Raw genomic sequence first — 20,434 nt, 5'->3', positions numbered from 1 at the left:
TTTATTGATGTCTTGTCATTCCCGCTTTGTGATTTTTTTCCAACACTATTATAACCGTGCAGTTTCTCAGCTCATGCCTGAAAGCAGCTGACCTGAACTAGAAAACAGTGGTCTGGCTTTTTTCAACTTGTGCTTGAGGTTGGTCCACAACACGCTGACTGGATGTCAGATAGGAGTGTGGTCTTACTTTATTATTGTGTTGCCTTTGGAAGGATAAACCACCTAATGGTCACAAATATGTTACAAATGGCTTCGGTGATTCACACAATACTGTGGCTAAGAAATATGCTATGCAGGCTGTTAGGCTCAGATGCTTTCAGCATCTGTTTCAGACAGACTGGACCAGATAAACAGATTAGAGTTTTTATGGTTTATGTTCACACAATGTCTTTCATGTTTTTTTGCCCGAGGATCTCTATTTGAGCCAGGCTGTTAAGAATCACAATATTATTTGTAGTGAATAAGCTCACACACACAGTGAATGGACTCAAAATTATGGTTATATGTGAAGGAGAGAGACATAAATTTGTTTTTCAGGCATAGAACTTGTATAGGTTTAGTCTGTACCAGTAATGTAATTTCAATTTTGTTTAATTTAAACAACGCACAGAGAAAGAGAGAGCCAAAAGGGAAACTTGATGGGTTTTTTTTTCTTTTTTGGAAGCTGGCTGCATGTTACATTTTTGCAGCTTCCTGTTCTTGTTATTCCCTGAAACAATTTGCCACAATTGCCTTTGACACTGGTGCGAATTTATTGCTTAAATCATTAAGTTAAATAAAGCTGAACAGTAGCCATGTGAGCTGTGTTCAAACTTCGGCAACTGTAAAATTAGATTGTTTTCTAACAACAAAAATGAAACTCACAAACTTCTTAAAGCAAATAAACTGATGTGTTAAACTCTAAAGTCCCAACAACAAAGCCTAATGACTCTGGCCATGTCTCGCTAACAAGGCTTTGGACAGCTTGAAAGGTTTGCAAATTCAAGTTCCTTTGGAGTGAACTGTATTAACTTTGTTTATCCCTTTTTTTTTTATCTACTCCTGTAATAAGGCCAACAATTTGTTCAGTACATAATGACAAAAATATTAGCCAGCCTCCACCCTCATCTGTACTTCACTGCTAAATACCCTTGAAGCACACTGACCTAATATAAATGATGAAAGAGGAATAAAATCTAGAAAAGGACCAGATTCCCGTAAACGGAAGTTTTGAGAAGTGATTCACAGCTAGGAACTGAGCTTAATAAGATAATATTAAGTTGCACGCTGCCTTCAGAACTACAATAATTCTTTGTGGTAGCAAGGTCCTGGGAACATTCCTAAGAGACTTTGGTCCATATTAATGTGAGAGCATCACACAGTTGCTGCAGAGTTGCTGTCTGTATGTCTATTGAGCAAATCTCCTGTTACAGCACATCCCAAAGGTACATGACATGTTATCTTGCTGGAAGCAACTTTCAGAAAATGGGTACATTGTGGTCACAAAGGGATGAACATGGTCAGTAGTAATACTCAGGCAGGCTGCAGGGTTGAAAAAATATCCCCCACACCATTGCACCACCACCATTTATTTCTGTGTGCCCTTAGTGGGTAGGCACTCTTGATTTTTGCCTGTTTACTTAAATGTTATCCAGCCATGACCTGCCTCAGTTTTTCTCTCTATTATTGTAAGGTCTTTACGTTGCAATTTAAAGCACCTTGTGATGATTGTTGTTTTGATTTGGTGCCATATGTATTGAATTGAATTGAGCTGAATTTCAGTTTGTTAGATTTTCTGGACTTATCTACCAAAGTCTCTTTGTTGTTGTTGGTAAATCTGATGCTGCCATTTTGGATCCATATATGGACTATATATGGAATTTTGTAATAAGGCAGGGTGTGGGAACAAATAGTAAAGTTCTGCTCAGGTTTTAAAGGTTAAGGTTTTGAAAGAGAAATGATAGGAAACTCTCTTTGAACTTGTTAAAAGTCTAGAAGTGGGAGATGGCCTTTTGGCTGGGCCAGGAACATGAGGAATTTTGATAACACGGATTTGATGAAATGAGAGCACGAACAGCTCTTTCAAAGTTGGCTACAGATTAAAACAATGAAATTAATAATAAAGTTTCACAATACTACTAAGTTGAATAAAAAATCACGTCTGTTAAACAGAAGTTTGGGAACATCTGTCAGTCAGCAGAACATATAGCTATGTGCCATCTATGTAACAGTGGAAAATAATATTTCTTCTATGAGTTACATGATCCAAGGAAACAATATGAATAGAGAATAAACTGGGATCTATTATTGAATCTTGTGAGAACACTGCATGAAGAATAAGGGGGAAAAAATCCCCTACTAAGACAAGAAAAGATGAGTCAGATAGGTAGGAGTAACACCATACAAGAGAACTATCCTTGATACCAGTGCAGAGTTCAATGAGATTTAAAGTATATCATGCATATCAAATGTAGAAGGTAGGAGAATTAAAACTGAGAAATGACTGGAGTCAGCAGTGTTGAGTAGTTGAGTAAGAGCTGTTTTTGTGTTAGGTACAATACCAGCTGGGTATTTCATTATTGGTGTCATTCAGAGATGAAGATACAACAACCTTTTGAATAGTTTAGGTAGCTGATGGGAAGATCAGGTAGCTGGAAAAAATTGAAATGGGAATAATCATGTCTAATGTTTGCACTGAGATGTGTCTGACATTATTTAAAGAATAACAGCCTCACCATACCATGTCTGTCTGTCTGTCTGTCTGTCTTTCGCCGCCAACTCCTCCTACCCAATCAGGATTTGAGCAACCAAACTTGGCACACAGGTACAAACCAGCCAGAATTCTGGCTCCTGCAGATTGGCTGAGTTCCCATGTGGTATACAAATCAAACTCAATAAATCCATCAGTCAATTACAGGTACTCCTGACTTCAGTTCGTTATAAGTACAAAACACCTCTGTCCACAGAATAAAAAGATGAAGATATCAACTGTTGGTGTGATGATTCGGAAATATAAACTGACCATCAATCTGCCCCGGTCTGGAACTCCACACAAGATCTTGCATCATGGGGTGAGGATGATCATGAGAAACGTGGCGGATGAGCCCAAAGTTACACGGAAGGAGCTTGTTGATGATCAGAAGACAGTTGGGACCACAGTCACCATGAACACCACTGATAACACACAACACCATAATGGATTAAAATCTTGCAGCCCCGGCGAGGTCCCCCTGCTCAACAACGAACATGTAAAAGCCTGTCTTAGGTTTTCCAGTGAACATCTAAATGAGTCAAAGAAGGCTTAAAAGAAAGTGCTGAAGTGTAGATTAAACCAAAATCAAGATCTTTGGCATCAGCTTGACCTGCAGTGTTTGGAGGAAGAGAAATGCTGTATATGAACCAAAGAACACTGTCCCCAAAGTCTCGCACGGAGGTGGAAACGTTATGCATTGGGGTTGTTTTTCTGCTAAGGGTACAGGACGAGGTCCAGTGGACAATATCCCTGATTTATACATCTTATAAATTGTATATATTATTATATATATTATTATATTATGTTATTTCTTGAATGTCATGGCAGTTTTGCACTTTTAATGATTTGTTTGAACTGTTGTGTTGGGGTGGATTGTACTGCGTACAACTTTAACAACTCTAAAAACAAGAATGCACAAGATTGGATTTTTTTGTCCACACTGGTTCAAAATTATACATAGAGTCTCAAATATACAAATACATCTCCACTAATAATTGTCAAGTCGCGCCTACAACAGCTGCTTTTGGTGCCTTTTTTTTGGCACACCTTTAATTACGTTAATGGCCAAACATTGAGAATTATGCCACAGGCTTTTCTGGATGTTTGGCCATTAACGTAATTAAAGGTGTGCCCTGTACACTGATTCCAGCCTGTAAAAAGAACAGTTCAAAGGAATCGTTAAACGTTCAAAATTACCATGATGAGTGTACGTAAACTAGGCCACAGCTGTAAATTCACCAACTTGGTACAACCCAGACTTTCATATCATAAATTATATGAAATAATGGGAACAGAGATTATTCATCTGGAATCCTTGTTTTATAACAGTTCACTCATAAATCTGATATATAACATGGGTTATGCCGAAAAATAAAATTCTAATGAAAAAGAGGCAATGAGCTGAATTGTTGTCTGTTTTTCTGAATTATGAAAAAGACCTATGTATTTCAGTTTGGAAACTGCTGAAATGATTATCCTCATGTTATCTTTCCGTGCCTGACAGATATTGTTTTTTAAATTGTAATAGTTGTCTAATAATCAACTATTATTTAAGCCTTCCCAGCTGTGTGTCTCCTAGGAGATCTTTAAACATTTGAACTGCCACTGCCATACAAGTTACCTTACAGTGGCATTTGCTAAAAGTACTCCTAAATTGTCGAAAGACAGAAATATCCCAGTTGTGCCTTCCATAACTGAAAACATATCAACTGGAAGATAACTGACACAAAAACCAAACTGCAGAATATTTGGTATATGCGAGAGTCCATTCATTGATGGTGCTGACTTTCCTGTGTAACTTATCTATCTATCTATCTATCTATCTATCTATCTATCTATCTATCTATCTATCTATCTATCTATCTAGATAGATAGATAGATAGATAGATAGATAGATAGATAGATAGATAGATAGATAGATATTATTAGCAGCAAAAGGGTGACACAATTATCTAATAACATTAGACAGGTGGTCATAACATATTGGATTTTTGCATGTTTTCCCATAAAGACTTGCCAGGGGTCACCCTCCATTGTTTAGGTCCACTTTTGTGAAATTGGATTTCATTTATGTAAGTACAACAGGTTCTTTTTTTTATTCAAGAAAAAAATTTCAAATAACAGGAAAATGCCAGATACATTGCAAATACGTATTGCATGACAACGGGGGTCATGTTTACATACTTTAAGGGGCAGCTATGCACTCAAGATCCTTGTTTCCACTACTTTCAAACCTTTCATCTCTGTATTTAATAGAAGTTCACCAGTGGCAGAGATTACTTGTAATGAGCAACACATGGGAATGAAACTCTTGTTAATATTCACACCTGTGCTCTTATTCTCAAGACTGCTGGCACACACTATTTCCAAACTCGCTTGAACAAATCTTTTTGAAAAGTGTTTATTCTGTAATTTATTAAAATGTTTATTATTATTATTATTATTTGTGAATTGGGTGAAAATTTTAAACCTGTTTTTCCAGTAATAATTATTCCTGTATAAGAATGCATTGCTGTGAAAGATGATGATAAAACTGCATCTTTATGCCTTTTCAGCACAAGTCTGTCACGCGGTTGACTAAGCAATACTGACCTGCAACTTCCACCCCTTTTCAACAACCCATAAATCTGTCAGATCAGTCAGAAAGGGTGGTCTCCAGCAGCTAGTGGTAACTGTTTGCCAGAGGTCTCTGCAAACATTGCACAAATCCTAATTACATGGACACCTTAGGTCCCATTCCAGAGAGGTGAGCTAGTCTGGATTGAGGCTGGAATAATAGTTCCCATGTTGCAAGCAAAAATCATCATTCATGCTCACTCCTTGTCACTATGCAGATTGAACCATTTGATTTACACGTCTCAAGTCACTGAAAGAGCTGCTCTAAAGACTTTGATATTGGTATGACTTCACCTGATTTGTCCTTCCATTAACTCAGAGGGTGCATTTTTCTGTTTGTGGAAAATAAGGAGTAAAGAGCTTGCATTCGGATGAAATGATTGTGGAGGCAGCTTTGCTAATCGCTGTCACCATAAACCCTTAGCTATAAAAGTATGATTAAAAAGTTTGCTTCACCTGTAGGCCCAAAGTCTTACAGGAAATTTATCTCACCCAAACTTCATCTTCGTTGACTCCGGCATCTAATAGCAAACATGTGTATCTGTATCATACATGAAGGATAACTTATTTTGTTCCAGTCAAAAGGGAAGAAATAGAGTGTGTGGCTTTGAATCCCAATTAGACTGAAAATAAAATTGGGAGATCTTGCATTTCAAAAGGGCTTAAATGTTTTTTTTATTTGACTTTACAAATCCCTGAGTGACACATTTATTTTTCATGCTGAGCAATCACCACAAGTTTTATCTTGTAGCGTACAAAACAGCAGCTGCATGAATTATTGTAACAACAGTGCATAATGATTTCAAAACATGGCATAATAACCGGTGTAATTGTGGCCTGCAGTAGGAGGAGCAGCAGCAGCAACTCTCGACATTTAAAAACTACTTCCACAGCACCCAAAACATGCTCAGCATCTCCTCACACACTAAATGTCTGGCACCAAATTGCAGACAGATGCAGTAAAAAAGATGGTTTGGATTATCTGACAGCTAAAGTACCTGAAATTTTCTTTGGGGATTACTAAACACGTTAAAATGAGCGCAATGAATAATACATTTACATTATTTGGACATCTACACACATGACCATTTAAAAAACAAAAAAAAACCCCGCAAAGTACCTTAGATGAATGGTTCTCATTTCAAAGCATTATTCAAACCCTTCTGATACAATGATGTATAGTTAAACAAACCAATCTTTGTGCCAGCCATTTAAAGCAGCTTTATTAGGGAGTATTTTTCAATCTTTGCCTTTGGATTGCGTTTGTGGGATGCTTTGGATAATTACACAGGTCTGCAAATAAAGAATTTAACTGCATGGGATATTTCAGTTAAATTTTATGGGGTTTTTTAGGGTGCCGAATCCAAAAATGATCTCCATTTCCCTTCATCACAAACAGTTTTTTTCTTGCAAAACATGAGGAGTTTACTTTAAAAGAAAAATTTAGATTTAGATTCCCTACCTTTTGCTATTCAATTCAATTCAATTCAGTTTTATTTATATAGCAACAAATCACAACAACAGTTGCCTCAAGGCGCTTTATACTCTAAGGTAGACCCTACAATAATACATACAGAGAAAACCCCAACAAACATATGACCCCCTATGAGCAAGGACTTTGGCGACAGTCGGAAGGACAAACTTTCTTTTAAGAGGAAGAATTTTCCGGCCGAACCAGGCTTAGGGAGGGGTGGCCATCTGCCGCGACCAGTTGGCGTGACAGAAGGAAGACTATGAATAAAATAACCTGTTGGGACATGATCATCAGCTCCTCACACCGAACCCACTGTACCCTCCCCTTCCTACTGACCTCCCTCAATTCCTCGCATTTTCTATTTGTATTTTTCTTGGGTCTTGCTCTTAGAAATATTAAATTCAGATAAAAATCGATATGGCGTCTTCACCCCTTGTGTCTTCACCCCTGTGTTCCCTCACCCTTCATGTGTTTCATGTCTGTGTGTCTTATGTTGTCAAGCTGGTGTTGTCATGTCTGCATCATTATGTTTCCTGTTTTATTTTGAAAGGATCTGGTGTTTCTATGTTCAGTGTGTTTAGTTTTACTCCTCCCCTGTGACATCATTAGGCTCATTGTGTTCATTTCCCCATGTGTTTCCACTTCCCCTGATCATCTCCTGTCTGCTTTTAGTTTGTGTCTGTTCATTCATTCCTCGTCCGAGTGTCTGTTAAACTACCTTGTTTTCATGTCATGCCATGTCTCCAGGGTTATGAATTCATGTCAGGTGTCCATGTTCTAGGGTTTTGTTATGTTTAGCTCACCCAGGTTAGGTTATGGTTTGGTTTTGCCTTTTATTTTATTCTGTTTCACCGGCATTGAATAAACGGCTCGTTTTGTTTCGCTCAAGTTTTGGCTATTTTGCGTGTTTGCACTTGGGTCCACCTCCTCATTCGACACAGTCAGCTTCGTAGCCAGACTGTGACAGTACATGCTCATGCCATACCACTACCTCCTGTTTGACAGATGTAGTATGCTTTAGATCCTGGATTTTACCTTTACATTTCAAGAGAGTTCTTGACCTGTTTAAATGCTGTTAAGTTGTTTATCCTAACTATTGAAATAATTCTGCACTTTAGTTGTTTTCTGTGTTCTTTCAGACTTGTTGGGGTTGCTGAGCAGAACACTGCATTCCTTCATTTGAAGAATGTTGATTTTGCCACTCCTAAAGATTTCGCTATCACTCTGATAGGTTATTTTTATTTCTTTCAACCCAATGATGGCCTCCCCCACACACACTGACATCTTTCTGGACGCCATTTAAAATTATCACGAAAATACAAATTCAGGTCTTTTAAATCAACTTCAGGTATGTGTGCTTCATTTGCCATGAAATAACAAGGGAGCAGACCTCACCTGGCCATGTAGCGGCTTGTCAATCAATTGTCCAATTAAGCCTCTTTAAATGGGGGGCTGTGTATAATCATTGGTGTGATTCATAAAACATTTATGCAAAAGTTTTGTTAAAGCCCTTGAAGTGAACCTGAACGTCTGCACTTCAGTAACATATAGGTTGTTGATTTAAAATTCACTGTGGTGGTGTACAATGACAAAATTACAAAAATTGTCTATCTGTCCTGCAAGTTATGGACCTAACTGTATGCAGTTGACAGAGATAGTATAAAATAAATGAGCATCAATCACAGTAGCATCAAACACTCTGAATTAATCTGTACTGTGTATTAATAAAACTTTTCTTAATAAAAACCAAGTGCAGAGATTTATGCCTTCCATATCAAATTATTCATTTATATATTTTTTTCTTTTCTTTAATCCTTTCAGACATGTTGAATATTTGCACAAGCACAAATCCCATCCACATTTTAGATTGCATGGATTTAGAAAAAGAAAAAAAATACTCCTAAACCTTACAGATCCAGAAAGAGCTGCTTCTCCGTGCAGTTTTTCCTGTTTCTAGCATCACCCTCATTTTGGTGTAGACTCTATTCTTCTGTGTGAGGAACATATTTCTTATTTGTTTAGTTGTCTACATCTGCAACCCCCCACCAAAAAATGTAAATAATAACAACTTTTATATCCTGCAATGAGGATACAGCGGCCATTTTTCATTTTGACAAGGAAATAAAGTTACCATTTAAAGTTTGTTAAATCTGAAAACCCTTTTGCACAAACTGCAATTTAATGTTCCATACTGGAGGAGTGAATTTGTGCAAATTAGGGCAAAATAAATAAATGACAAAGCCAATTTTTTTTGTAAAGCATTGCTTTCCATTGCATGATAAGTGCGTTCACAACATCTGGGAGTAAAATATTGCATGATGATATTGTCAGTTTTATTTTGCCGACTTAAAGTTGGCCAATTACATAACCATTACTGGAACCCCAACTTACATCCTCTACATCTTTATAGAAGGTGTCAGTCAAGCGTGGTCTGTACATACCTGCACGGTCATCTCGTCCGCCAGAGTAATTGAAAACACTGCTGTGGAAGTATGAGGACTTTAAGAATGCCTTGCTCCACTGAAAATTACAATTCTTTCAAATTGTCAGATGAAAACACACATTTGGAAGGTTAAAGATAGTTTTACACACCTTTGACCATATGCTTAATTGATATCTAAACTGGATATGCAACACGATTGAATAAACACTGGAAACCATCAGCAATCAGCAGATGAAGCGGTCTGTTGACACGAGATTAAAACAATTCACAGGGTTGACTGGAAAACAGCTTGTTATGATTGATTGGTTGGAAGAAGGTTACGAATTCAAGGCCAAAGCTTTCCCTCTGCTCTGTACTGATATTCAAGGTATTACTTATCATATGACAACTAATACTTACACAGACAAAAAGACAAAAAAAATAGCTATAACGTTTAGCTAAATAAAACTATATATGGTAAACATCATGGGCTGTTAAATCCAATAAAAGCTGCTGAGCCAGCACACAGTGTCCAAGAGCATCAGTAGCTGTCCAGGACCACCCACAACAGATACACTTTGGGTGTGAGAAGATTAGGGTGGATGAATAGGATGTTAAAAGTTACAATTTTTTAAAAAAAAAGTTAATAAAACTTTAACACTGTTCATTTCTAATTTCCAACCTTAGAAATGTTGTTTCTTTCCATAGCCATTAAACTGGCAGTCTCCCTTTAAACTTCCTCTTTATCGCTACTCTTTGCCTCTTCGGACAAAAGGCCTCTTTTACTTTGGCTGTGCACCTTTTGCTCAGCTACCTGGGGAAAGCTGCCAAGGACAATACACAGAAAAACAAAAGTAATTTTGGGTAGTCAAGGACAGCAGGTGGTGGCAGACAGAGCTGCAAAGCTGCAAATTTGCCACTAATAGGTTCAATAGGCATTAATTTTATAATGAAATGTTAACCAAAAAGCCTTATTGTTTTAGTAAACTCAATAAAGTCTGTAAACATATTTCCCTAACTTAACTATGTCATGTTTGTGCTCACCATAACCAGACACTAACCTCTATGCCTTCTCTTTATACATAATAACTGTTTTTAAACTGTGATTCCTAACATCCACATTAAAGTGGCTGCGTAATATCAGAATACACTTCTCTGTTAATGTGTTTTTCTTGACCTTGAGTAAAGATTTTCAGTTAAACTTTCATTTCCGTGGTCAAAAATGAACTTTCATGCTCAACTGCCTCTATATTGTTTGACACCGCAGATGTACAAAATGAAACAGAAGATGACTCACTGTCTCTAAATATGGAAAGCCATTCATTCTAGTGAAAGCACGTATACCACGAAAATGTTACAATCAGCCCCTTCTTCAGTGCTCATAATGTATGGTTAGTGTCTTTCTCTAGTCAAGCAGGCACAGAAATCAATTAATAGTCACATGTCTCCTGTCCCATCCAATCATTTATGTTCGTGATCCGTCTCGTTTATGTGGGCTCATTCATCTCTGTCTCATTCATTCTGCTTCCTTCAACGCTGTTGATCCTCGGTGTTTCTGCTCTGCCTTCGCCTTGCAATTTACCACCCTCCACTTCCCCCGGCCTCATCTAGCATTAGGTGTGGTTTCTGGAAATTTTTGTGTGTGTTCACTTTGATTAAAGAGGAACTCGACTGATTTTACAAAGTCTTTTGAAGACTTTCATGGTCTTGAGAAAGGCTTGTACAGATGTGAAAAAAAAAAGTTGCACTGCATAAAGCTTAATTTTCATTAGGGGCTCCATGAGAAACTGGGAATGTTGTGGAGACCTCTATCAGTAAACAGAAATCAACTATTTCTGCTAAGAGTAAATGTTACAGTTAATCAGCTAACTAAAATTAATTGTTCACCCCTGGTAAACTGTTTTGCTGCTCCAGAGATATACAAAACATCTCAAGTTGCAAAGTCAGAAAGATTTATCCAACATCTTCGAGCTTGGCGTACCGACATATCACACATCAGTTTGCTTTCAAAATGTCCACAGCTACATTTTGACAACAATCTGGAAGAGCTGATCACAGGCATTAACTTCCTATTCAGTGACTGATGCTCATTGCTATTTCTTCATCAAGACTTGTAAAATCAATACATAATTTCGCCGACTAGGGTGGTCTGCGAAGATGTCCTATTACCCCAATCAGCCACAATTTTAAACCCCATAGTAACTGCCAAAACAGCTCTGACTCTTCTGCACATGGGGCCTCTGGGCGGCATCCTATAGCGTCTGGCTCCATGTTGCTGGCAGCAAATTCTCTGGGATCTGTGAGTTGCAGTGGGTGGAGCCTCCTTGGATTGCTCTTTTTTTCAGTGCATGCCAAAAATGCTCAGTCAGATATGTACAGTGTGGAAGCTGGGTCACTGCTAAGAGATCTTTGCCTGCTTTCTCCAGCCACTGCTATTACTGCAGTTAGTTCAGTGTCCTCTGTTATCCTGCTGGGGGAGTCTGTTGCCATCGGAGGGTGTTGTTCCCATTTGGGAGGTTGTGCTCGCTCTGCAACAGTGTTTAAGAGTGTGATAAATGAAGCAATGCGAACAGGATCCAAGTTTCACAAAAGATAAACATTGCTAATCCCAATTTGTTTTTGCTTATCTGTGTGATTTATTTTTTTCTACATGTGCCAGGTGATGCAGTGGTGCCTCACGGCACCTGATGCTTGACTCCAGCCTTCGTAGAGTTTGCTTGGGTGCGCCACCTTCCTCCCGCGGCCTGTGGTAGATTAACTAGTGATTCTAAGGTGTAAATGTTTCACCTAAGAGTGAGTGGCTGCACATGTCAGTGTGTTATCCCTGTGAGGAGCTGGATGTATGGCAGCACGCTGCCAAGCTACACACATCATGTCCACTACCCCACAGCAGTTTCCGGCTCTAAATTTTGTGGTTATGGTTGAATCTTTTAATACATGCGCTCAATGAAATGATACGACAATTTGCATGCATTCACGTCACGTTAAAGCAAAGTAAGTTCCAACGATCTGTTGAAAGACAAAGGTGGAGGGGGAGAGATAAGGATGATGAAATAAAGAGAACAAGAATCTGTAGTATTCGGGCTCATGAAGGATCTATTTTATCTATTAGGAGGATTTTCTCTAACCAAAAACACATGGATGGAAGAGAAGGAAGAAAACCCGTTTCTAAGCTGGGCCTTTAACGGCAGATGTTAATCATAGTCAATTTTTTATGAGACACCAAAAAATGGAAGTGAATCTCACCAAAATGGAATTACACATTTTCTATTTTCACACCATTCAAAAATATGTTGTTTCTAGCTCAGGATTCAGTTCAAGTAACCGGCTTCAGTTCATCTGACCTTCATAAATAAAAAGATTGTCGACATCTGTCATAACAGCAGGGGGTTCTTTTGTGGTGGTGGTCAGAATCAGAGGAGATCTTGCTCTCACAAGGCTGAGACAATGCCCTCGAGTAACACCTTGAGAAAGTTACATTTTCAACTTGGATCAGACATCAGGAAGAATGAGGCACATTTGCGAGAAGACAACCATATCCTCCCCTGATTAATTAATCAGATCGCCTTCCAGAAGAGAAGTGTCACAAAGAGTTTAGAAGGAAGAGGAGAACAAAACTAATAATCAGTATGTTGAAACCAATGACCGCCACACTGCACATAAGGCTTACGGCATGCCGTTTACTTGAAATCACATGAACTTGACTCAACAACTTACACACACACCGGACAACAAAGTTTCACATGTGACCGTACCAGAGGTTAGAAAGGTCATACAGCTGAGAATAGAAAGTGGGTTAAATGAGGTTATGTGTCTATCTAAACAGCCATTCAAACAAAGAAAGTTGTGATTTCTCCTGACGGGAACTTTAAGCAGAAATGATTTCAAAACATTTCTAGCAGCAGTCCAAAGAATTAAAAATAACGGACTAAAATGAGCATCAAAGTACCAAACAGTTATGCTTTTCTTCTGTCTGTACTTATCTGCTTGCCAGACCATTAACAGGAATACTGATATTAAACTCAAAAAACATCAACTGTTGTACTTACCAGTCATTTAAACTCAGTTGTTTCAGTTTCTTTTATTTATTTTCAGTCCAAACTGAAGAGACATTTATATCCCAACCAAGACCAAAAGCTTTAACATTTTTCATATTGGACTTATTTTCACCTAGTCTTTGCTGTACAGTGAGCTTGACGTAATTTGACTGATGGCGATAATCTGCTCAGCAGACATGGGTTTTGTGGTTTTGAGCATGTTGCGTTCCGTGGTGGTACTTTGTTTTCCATTTGCGTGGAAAGACTTCGAGTGTCAAAGCCAAGGAGCTGGCTGAGTGTTTGTTGTTCTGAACAAGAGTACAAATGTGAGCAACTTAACACTGATTTTATTTGTGCAGAATGACGCCCCCTGCTGAAGCGTTTCTTCACATTTCACACACAAAATACTTATTTTTTCAATGGATTCTAATATTTGCTCTCTCTCTATATATATATATATGTACACATACACACACACACACACATATAGATAGATAGATAGATAGATAGATAGATAGATAGATAGATAGATAGATAGATAGATAGATAGATAGATAGATAGATAGATAGTCTTATATGGGCAAAAATAGTTTTAGTTTATTTTGCGTTTCATTAAATGTTATTATCACTGTTGGGCTCACTTGACATTGCTCCCCAAATTTATTGCTTAATGTGGCGAAACTGTTTAATTTTCGTGAGATCAAAGGCTGGACACTGCTCCAGATGTGCAGAGGTTTCTCTCTCAAGCGCACTTCATTAGGGTGGATGGTCGTGTCATAAATTAAACACCTTTCCCCCCCATTTCTTTTGATTATCGAACTTACTTCTTTCCTAAACGAATCAATCAGTTTGGCTTTAGAGCAGCAGAATCGGTGATCACATCCTCCTTCGAATATAAAGGCACACAGAGTTGTTTTTCCCAAGCCAAACAGCTGTGCAGCGTCATTGGATTTGTCACTGCCTTTGAAGCACATCCATCCTCTTTCGTTTGCAGATACAATAGGATACCTCATAATGAAAGGGAAATCAGTGTCCACTTTTGTCACAATTTTACTATAAATCAGTATATAGTTCGTTCAAAGGAAATCTTTCTGCCGTTAAACAGGAAGGCATTACCGCTAACGAGCAAAGGACTGCCTGCTGGCGGAGGAGTTTCGGAACTCGGTGACAGCGCGCACTGTCCTTTCAGCACCAAGGTTTCACTTTACGCACGACCACAGCTTCACCCAGCCATGCAGTGAGAGCACAGAGAGTGGTCACTATAAATACCCTACTACAATTAGCCTGCGAAAGACAGAATATTATGTGGAAAATCTGAGAGTATTTTTCTGAAGACTCCGAGATGAAAAGTTATGTTTTTGATTACACACACACACACACACACATTCACGACGCTTTCTTTACAAGTTGTGAAGCTGTATTTAGTGTTTTATTCTCAAGGGTATGAAACACTTCTAACGCTTCGCCCCTATCGTGTCTTCACAATATTGTGGGGGAAACGGGGGGACTGGGATGGGGCGAATGGGAGCCACTTGCACGCCCATAACCATACTTTTCTTTCCCCCCACCCCTTTAAAAAAAAAAAAAAAAAAAAAAAGCTGTTCAAACCACGGCAGGCTAGTACAGACTAATCCCCAAAGAGGAGAAACCTGCAAACCTCAGTAATCCTATTTACCGGACCGTTCTGACCAGAAACTATAGGGCAATAAGTATTAAAACCCGTTTGTAATTAATTTTCAAAATAATCCTTAAACTGTCCATAGCATAATTGCGTTTCAATTTCAATGATGGATGTAAAACGCGCAATGGCTCTAATGAGGTTATGAGCCTCAGAAGAAGGATATGGGAGCATTTCCACTAAGATGTCGGTATCTGCGCTGTATTCTGGGCTGAGTGGAAATTTCAGTGGAAGTAGCCTATTAGTAGGAAAAAGGCTTCCTGTAACCGCGTATCGTACATATAAATGGAGTAAGGCAAAGGAGGGGGGCGCAGAAAACTTGACACAGCATTCAAGTGATGGTCACTCAACCCATGCACACTCACAGACATTGCGGAGTAACCTACAGCGGACAGGTCACCACGTCGGCGAGACAGAATAAAAAGTGAGCCTCACTTCTTGGCGACTAATCTGCTACTTCAGCCAGGACGCGCACGGGATCTGGGAGCACCGGACCACTTGAGCTGTTCTGTGCGCTCTCTCCCTGCAGTCTGCCGGTCTTCAAAGGATGACCACAGGGGCTCGGCGAAGATCCCTGACTTCACGAGCTTTGTTTTTGCATTAATAAAAGCAGCTTTTAAGAGGACATATTTTGGAAACTCCGAAGTTGCGCACAGTTTGCATTTCTTACTGCTGTGTGCGCAGAAAGTCATCAGTGTCTGAAGACTTTATAAAGGTAAAAATAGCTTTAAATTGTTACTTTTAGAATCTAGATTTCTTTATTGTTATGTTTTATTCTTAGTTCCTCTCTTACATTGTTGCCTTTTTTGACTTAACTGTCGTGGGTGACTTAACTGTGTCGTGTAACGTCTCGGTAACAGAAGCCTGGATCAACATAAATAAAACTTTTTAAGCTACAAGACTGAAGCCACATTTAGGCAATGAAGACACTCAAGTTATTAAAAACATAAAAACAGAGTAACTGTTTAAAAACAAGCACGTGGTAAGCAGTTTTGCATAATATTTTGGAAAGCGTATTTGAAGATAAAGTTAAATAGCGCATGGGTAAGATTACTTAACAGTCCATCAAGCTTCGGTCAATCAATTATGATCCGAACTTGATGGACTATTAGATGCGTGCAGTACTGTGATTTTCGCTTTGTGGCCCATTGAGAAACTCTTGTGTTATTGTTTTGCTGCGTTGAAAGGATTTTAACCAGCATTTACAGTCGCTCTTGGCTGGGTGTAGCCTAATGGGATTCTGGGACTTGTGAAATTAGGAAATGAAAGGCTGTGAGCAACGCTTTTAACATTCATACTCAATCTCTCCTGCAGGTGCCCAGAAAAGAAAATACGACCTCACTGTTTCCCCCTCACTCCCCGGGAGCTATGAGCATACTACGCAGGCATTTCATTATAGGACTGGTGTTACTGATGTGCACGCTCACCGACCACTGCGGCGAGAGCGCGCCCTCCACGGTCCCAACAGGGGACGCATCGGCCAGCATGGACGAGCAGCATGACTTGAGGCGGATGGTGGAGATCGTGAAGCAGGTGGAGGGGCGTCGGGGACGCCACAGTGCCAAAACAGAAGCGCCGGCAATTTCACGGGAGACGAGCTCTCCGATGGAGCCGAAGGATTTTCGGGACCTCAAAGCATTCAGAGGGAATCAGGCTGTCGGTGAGTTTTCTTCCAGAAAGGAATCTTAAGTTGGATGTACAGTCAGGGATGTAGCATACTGGCATATGGAAGTTTCATAGAGAAGAACAATTTCCTCTCTATTTTCTTGTTTAGGCTACCAAGTGCATGCAATATAACCAAAACTATTTGGTTATAAAACCACTATACTTACTGATAGTACTGACGGTTATTTGAGGGTCATTTGGGCCAACTGGCCCTTTAAAGCTGTCCTGCTATATTTTGTTTGATAAAAACATCCTTGTTCTGTGTGTTGTGATGGATAACTCCAGAGCTGATATTTTAAGGCCTCCTGATAAAAAATATGCCATCCATCCATTTTCTTCAGTCTATATGATACAGACTAAAACTTGACACCCTTTCCTTATCTCCTCTCTTTAAACAGCCATATTTCCCAGAGATCTAAGAAAGAAGGAGAAGTTCATAAAATACTTAACAGGTAAGACATTACTGCAAATTCAATGTCTTTTAAAGTGTTTGCTAAAAAGATTCCTACAAAAACAGGCCAGGGAAGTCAGCTATAGCACACAAAAGTAAATTACAGCTTCAGACAATGACTACAAAACAGATGTTATTGAAGGTTGCTGCGGCAACGTTCTTAAAGCCTCCTCTCTGTTCTTGTTTCAGGTCCGCTCTCCTTCAGCCCCAAGTGCAGGAAGTCAGTGTACAAACTCTACCACCACACGAGAGACTGCACGATACCTGCATGTAAGCTGCCATTACACTGGCCCTCTTGACACCCTGAGTAATGATCTTGTCCGTTCAATGTCAACACACTAAACCACTCACTATCTGTCCATCCTATTTTCTTTCCTCAGACTTCAAAAGATGTGCACGGCTTCTGACACGGCTAGCAGGCAGCCCACAGTGCACGGAGGGGTAGCACACACCAGGTACGGTACCATGTTCCTCTGATTCAAACATGAATTTTTTATGGGGAACAGCTCGTTAATGTGTCTCGTTGAACGTAGACAACAGAGTTCAGAGCACATTATAGACCGCGTGTGCGTGTAACACAGTCATTAATGTTGAACAGGATGTGATGAGGAGGAAGTATGAGGTAGTCTTCAAGGTCATTTACTTGAGCAAAATTAACAAGGCCATGCGGTAAAACTGCAGCCACAAGTAAAAGTCTTCAGTGTGGACACATGTACTCTGAGCTGATTTGTTGTTACTAGAGTAGCATTGCTAATGCATGCATGTTTTTTGGTATCAGCTTGCTTTTATAGTTCTATAACTGTCACTACGTTATATACAGGATTGTAGTTATAATCTGTACAAACGCATTACAGCTTGTTTTGTTTGTTTTTTTTCATTAACGTAAATTTGATTGGTAACGTAACTATAAAGCAGAAAGAAAGAAAGGTATAGTTCTAGTGCCATTTCTCTCTTAAAAGTTGGCTAGAAGTACAAAATACTTGGAAACACACAGTAGCGTATTTCTTAATTTGACTGAACTTACAGTCATTAAACATACTGTGTTACTTTCTACTTCTGTGGCACAGATAACAAAACTTCCACTCAAATATTGTACTTTATGATGCATTCAAACGTTAAATGAATGTTTGTTTTATGAATCTCAAGCTCTATAATATATCAATACACTAATCTATAACAGTATTTATATTTACAGCTATTTTTACTATTTCCTACAAGCACTTAACTGTGTTTTCTTCTAGCTCGGCAGCAGAGTTCAATTATTAAATTGAGCACTTAAAGCATAAAATTACTGCTTACATAGAATTAATTGAGAATAATGATGTAATCATGCACTTAAATGCTCACTACACTAAATCATCAGTAGTGCTAAGAATAATTTTGCTTAAGTAAAAGACTAGATTCAGGATATTACCTTGTTGTGGATTTTTTTTTTTTAAACTTTTGTGTGATTCCTATTTAAGTAAGAATAAATAAAATGTTTGCACTGCATGAAGTATCAGTGTCATTCAGAGTCAAAAACCTCTCCGGTTATGGTTATAGTGTAAAGGTTATGTTGTTCTGAGGCACTACTCAGACGTTTGTTCTCCGTGGTGATATGCTTGCTGTGTCCACACACACACGCCCTAACAGTGGCACAGCGAGAGCAAAGTATCAAATTTCTTATTATTTGTGATTCTTTCTGGAGAGGGGAGAATTTTTCAGGCGTTTTCAAGTTGGTCCTGAATATCACGTCTTTTTTGTTACAGGTCAAAGTCACACACGAGTCCTTCAGAAGAAAAAAAAACTTGGGAAAAAAGTGCCTTGGACAGTAAGGAAGCCTAAATCTGACCAGCCCCGACTGACACTAGGCACAGTATTGTCATTCACTGAGGTCTCCTTCTGCTAAGGCGTGGATGGGTGCCACCCACCACTCAGGCTGGGCCTTGATGGTTAGCTGTCACCACATGGGGGAGCAACCCAGGCAACAAAACCCAGACCAGGATAAAGACAGTGAAACTGAAGAGTGGAGAAGATAAAGAAACAAGGGGCTGAGACACACCAACCTGGCGCCTCTTCATGCTGGGATCCAAAAAAGATGTTGCTAAAACAAAACAAAAACATTTTTTTCTTCATTTATTTTGCTCAAGAAAAGAGCGAAATCCAAATATGCTCAACCCTGCCTGTACTACCTTCTACACAGACAAGTTTTCACAGACCTCCAGCTGGCAGTCAGTGCATAGTTTCAGCCACCTGTGCTCATACTGAGAAAGAACTGTGATTAAATTATTAATTGCATGAATTTTTCTCTGCATCTTTGTGAAAAAGATAAAAAATAATAATAATAATAATAAAACAAAACAAGTGGTTGTTAGATTTTGGTAGAGTGCAGTACAGAGTATATTTATGTATTTGAGTCATCAAAAGGTAACATTGTACATAATGTAGGCCATCTTTAAAAGCAGGAGCAATATCTTCACGCTGTAAAGCGAAACATAAAAAGAAGCCACCTATGTACCATAAATTAACATGACTGGCATTTCCCAAAGGGGTGTCCAACATATATATATATATATATATAAATATATATATACCATAGCTATATTTAAAAATGAAATATACTTAAATAAATTATGAGATTGGTACAAATATGGATTGCCTTTCTTTTCTTGTGCGATATTTTGCTTTGCATTCCCATCTTGAATGAGGAATGATCCTCGAATAACCCTGTGACTGGACTGAGTCCTGGAACATCTGATCCTGTGAACTTCCCACTGCTATTTCAGACAGACTTAAAAAAGGTCAACTGGCAAAGCTCAAAGTCTTTGAATACATGTTATTGCAACATGATTTTTTATGTGATCACTTTCCAGATTTGTCGGTCAGCATATTTCACTTGCTTTGCAGCAGTCACATTGAGAAAGGAGTTCCTCTTAAAAGGCTGAGTCACTCAAGTTTTCCTGTATATTTCTACTGGTATTTATTCATCAAAACCTTTTATCGTTATTTGAGCAGGTTTTGAGAAGTCTCCTGCAAATGCACTTAAGCAAAGGTGAATGTACAGTGCTTAACAAATTTATTATATCTAATGTAGGGCCTAAATTAAGAATACTGGTTATTACCAAAAAGGATGAGTTACTAATATGCTCAACCTCTGAAATTGAAATATTTTAATGGTGAAACATAGTTAATGTCATTATCAATTAATTTACTGTAAAAAATACTAATGCATCATGTTATTTTTAAGACACAAAATTACATTTATTTACTGCCATCCCTGTAAATACAACAGAAAAAATAGTTTTAGTGGTTGAATGTTATGTTTCATTCATTTATGACTTCTCTAGCTCAAATTTGGGTATAGAAGCTTACTTAATTTTG

General features: G+C 38.6%; 1 protein-coding gene across 1 annotated transcript; it reads left to right on the top strand.

Moving 5' to 3' along the window:
• The first annotated feature begins 15,599 nt into the window (after positions 1-15,599).
• Positions 15,600-19,690, top strand: alkal2a (ALK and LTK ligand 2a). Its single transcript, XM_006797063.3, has 6 exons — positions 15,600-15,673; positions 16,273-16,618; positions 17,022-17,075; positions 17,264-17,344; positions 17,455-17,529; positions 18,823-19,690. The coding sequence occupies exons 2-5, from the start codon at positions 16,327-16,329 to the stop codon at positions 17,517-17,519; spliced, it is 492 nt and encodes a 163-aa protein (XP_006797126.2). The 5' UTR covers positions 15,600-15,673; positions 16,273-16,326; the 3' UTR covers positions 17,520-17,529; positions 18,823-19,690.
• The last annotated feature ends 744 nt before the right edge of the window (positions 19,691-20,434 follow it).

The sequence above is a fragment of the Neolamprologus brichardi genome, chromosome 15 (genome assembly GCF_056152115.1).
Source record: "Neolamprologus brichardi isolate AB-2024 chromosome 15, ASM5615211v1, whole genome shotgun sequence".
Taxonomy (NCBI): domain Eukaryota; kingdom Metazoa; phylum Chordata; class Actinopteri; order Cichliformes; family Cichlidae; genus Neolamprologus; species Neolamprologus brichardi.
The sequence above is the reverse complement of the archived record's forward strand: the minus strand, read 5'-3'. Positions and strand labels throughout refer to the sequence as shown.

Coding starts and splice junctions, on each gene's coding strand:
- alkal2a (XM_006797063.3), top strand. CDS start 16,327: ATGAGCATACTACGCAGGCATTTCATTATAGGACTGGTGTTACTGATG. Junction 17,076..17,263: donor GTTCATAAAATACTTAACAG/GTAAGACATTAC, acceptor TTCTTGTTTCAG/GTCCGCTCTCCTTCAGCCCC. Junction 17,345..17,454: donor AGACTGCACGATACCTGCAT/GTAAGCTGCCAT, acceptor TTCTTTCCTCAG/ACTTCAAAAGATGTGCACGG.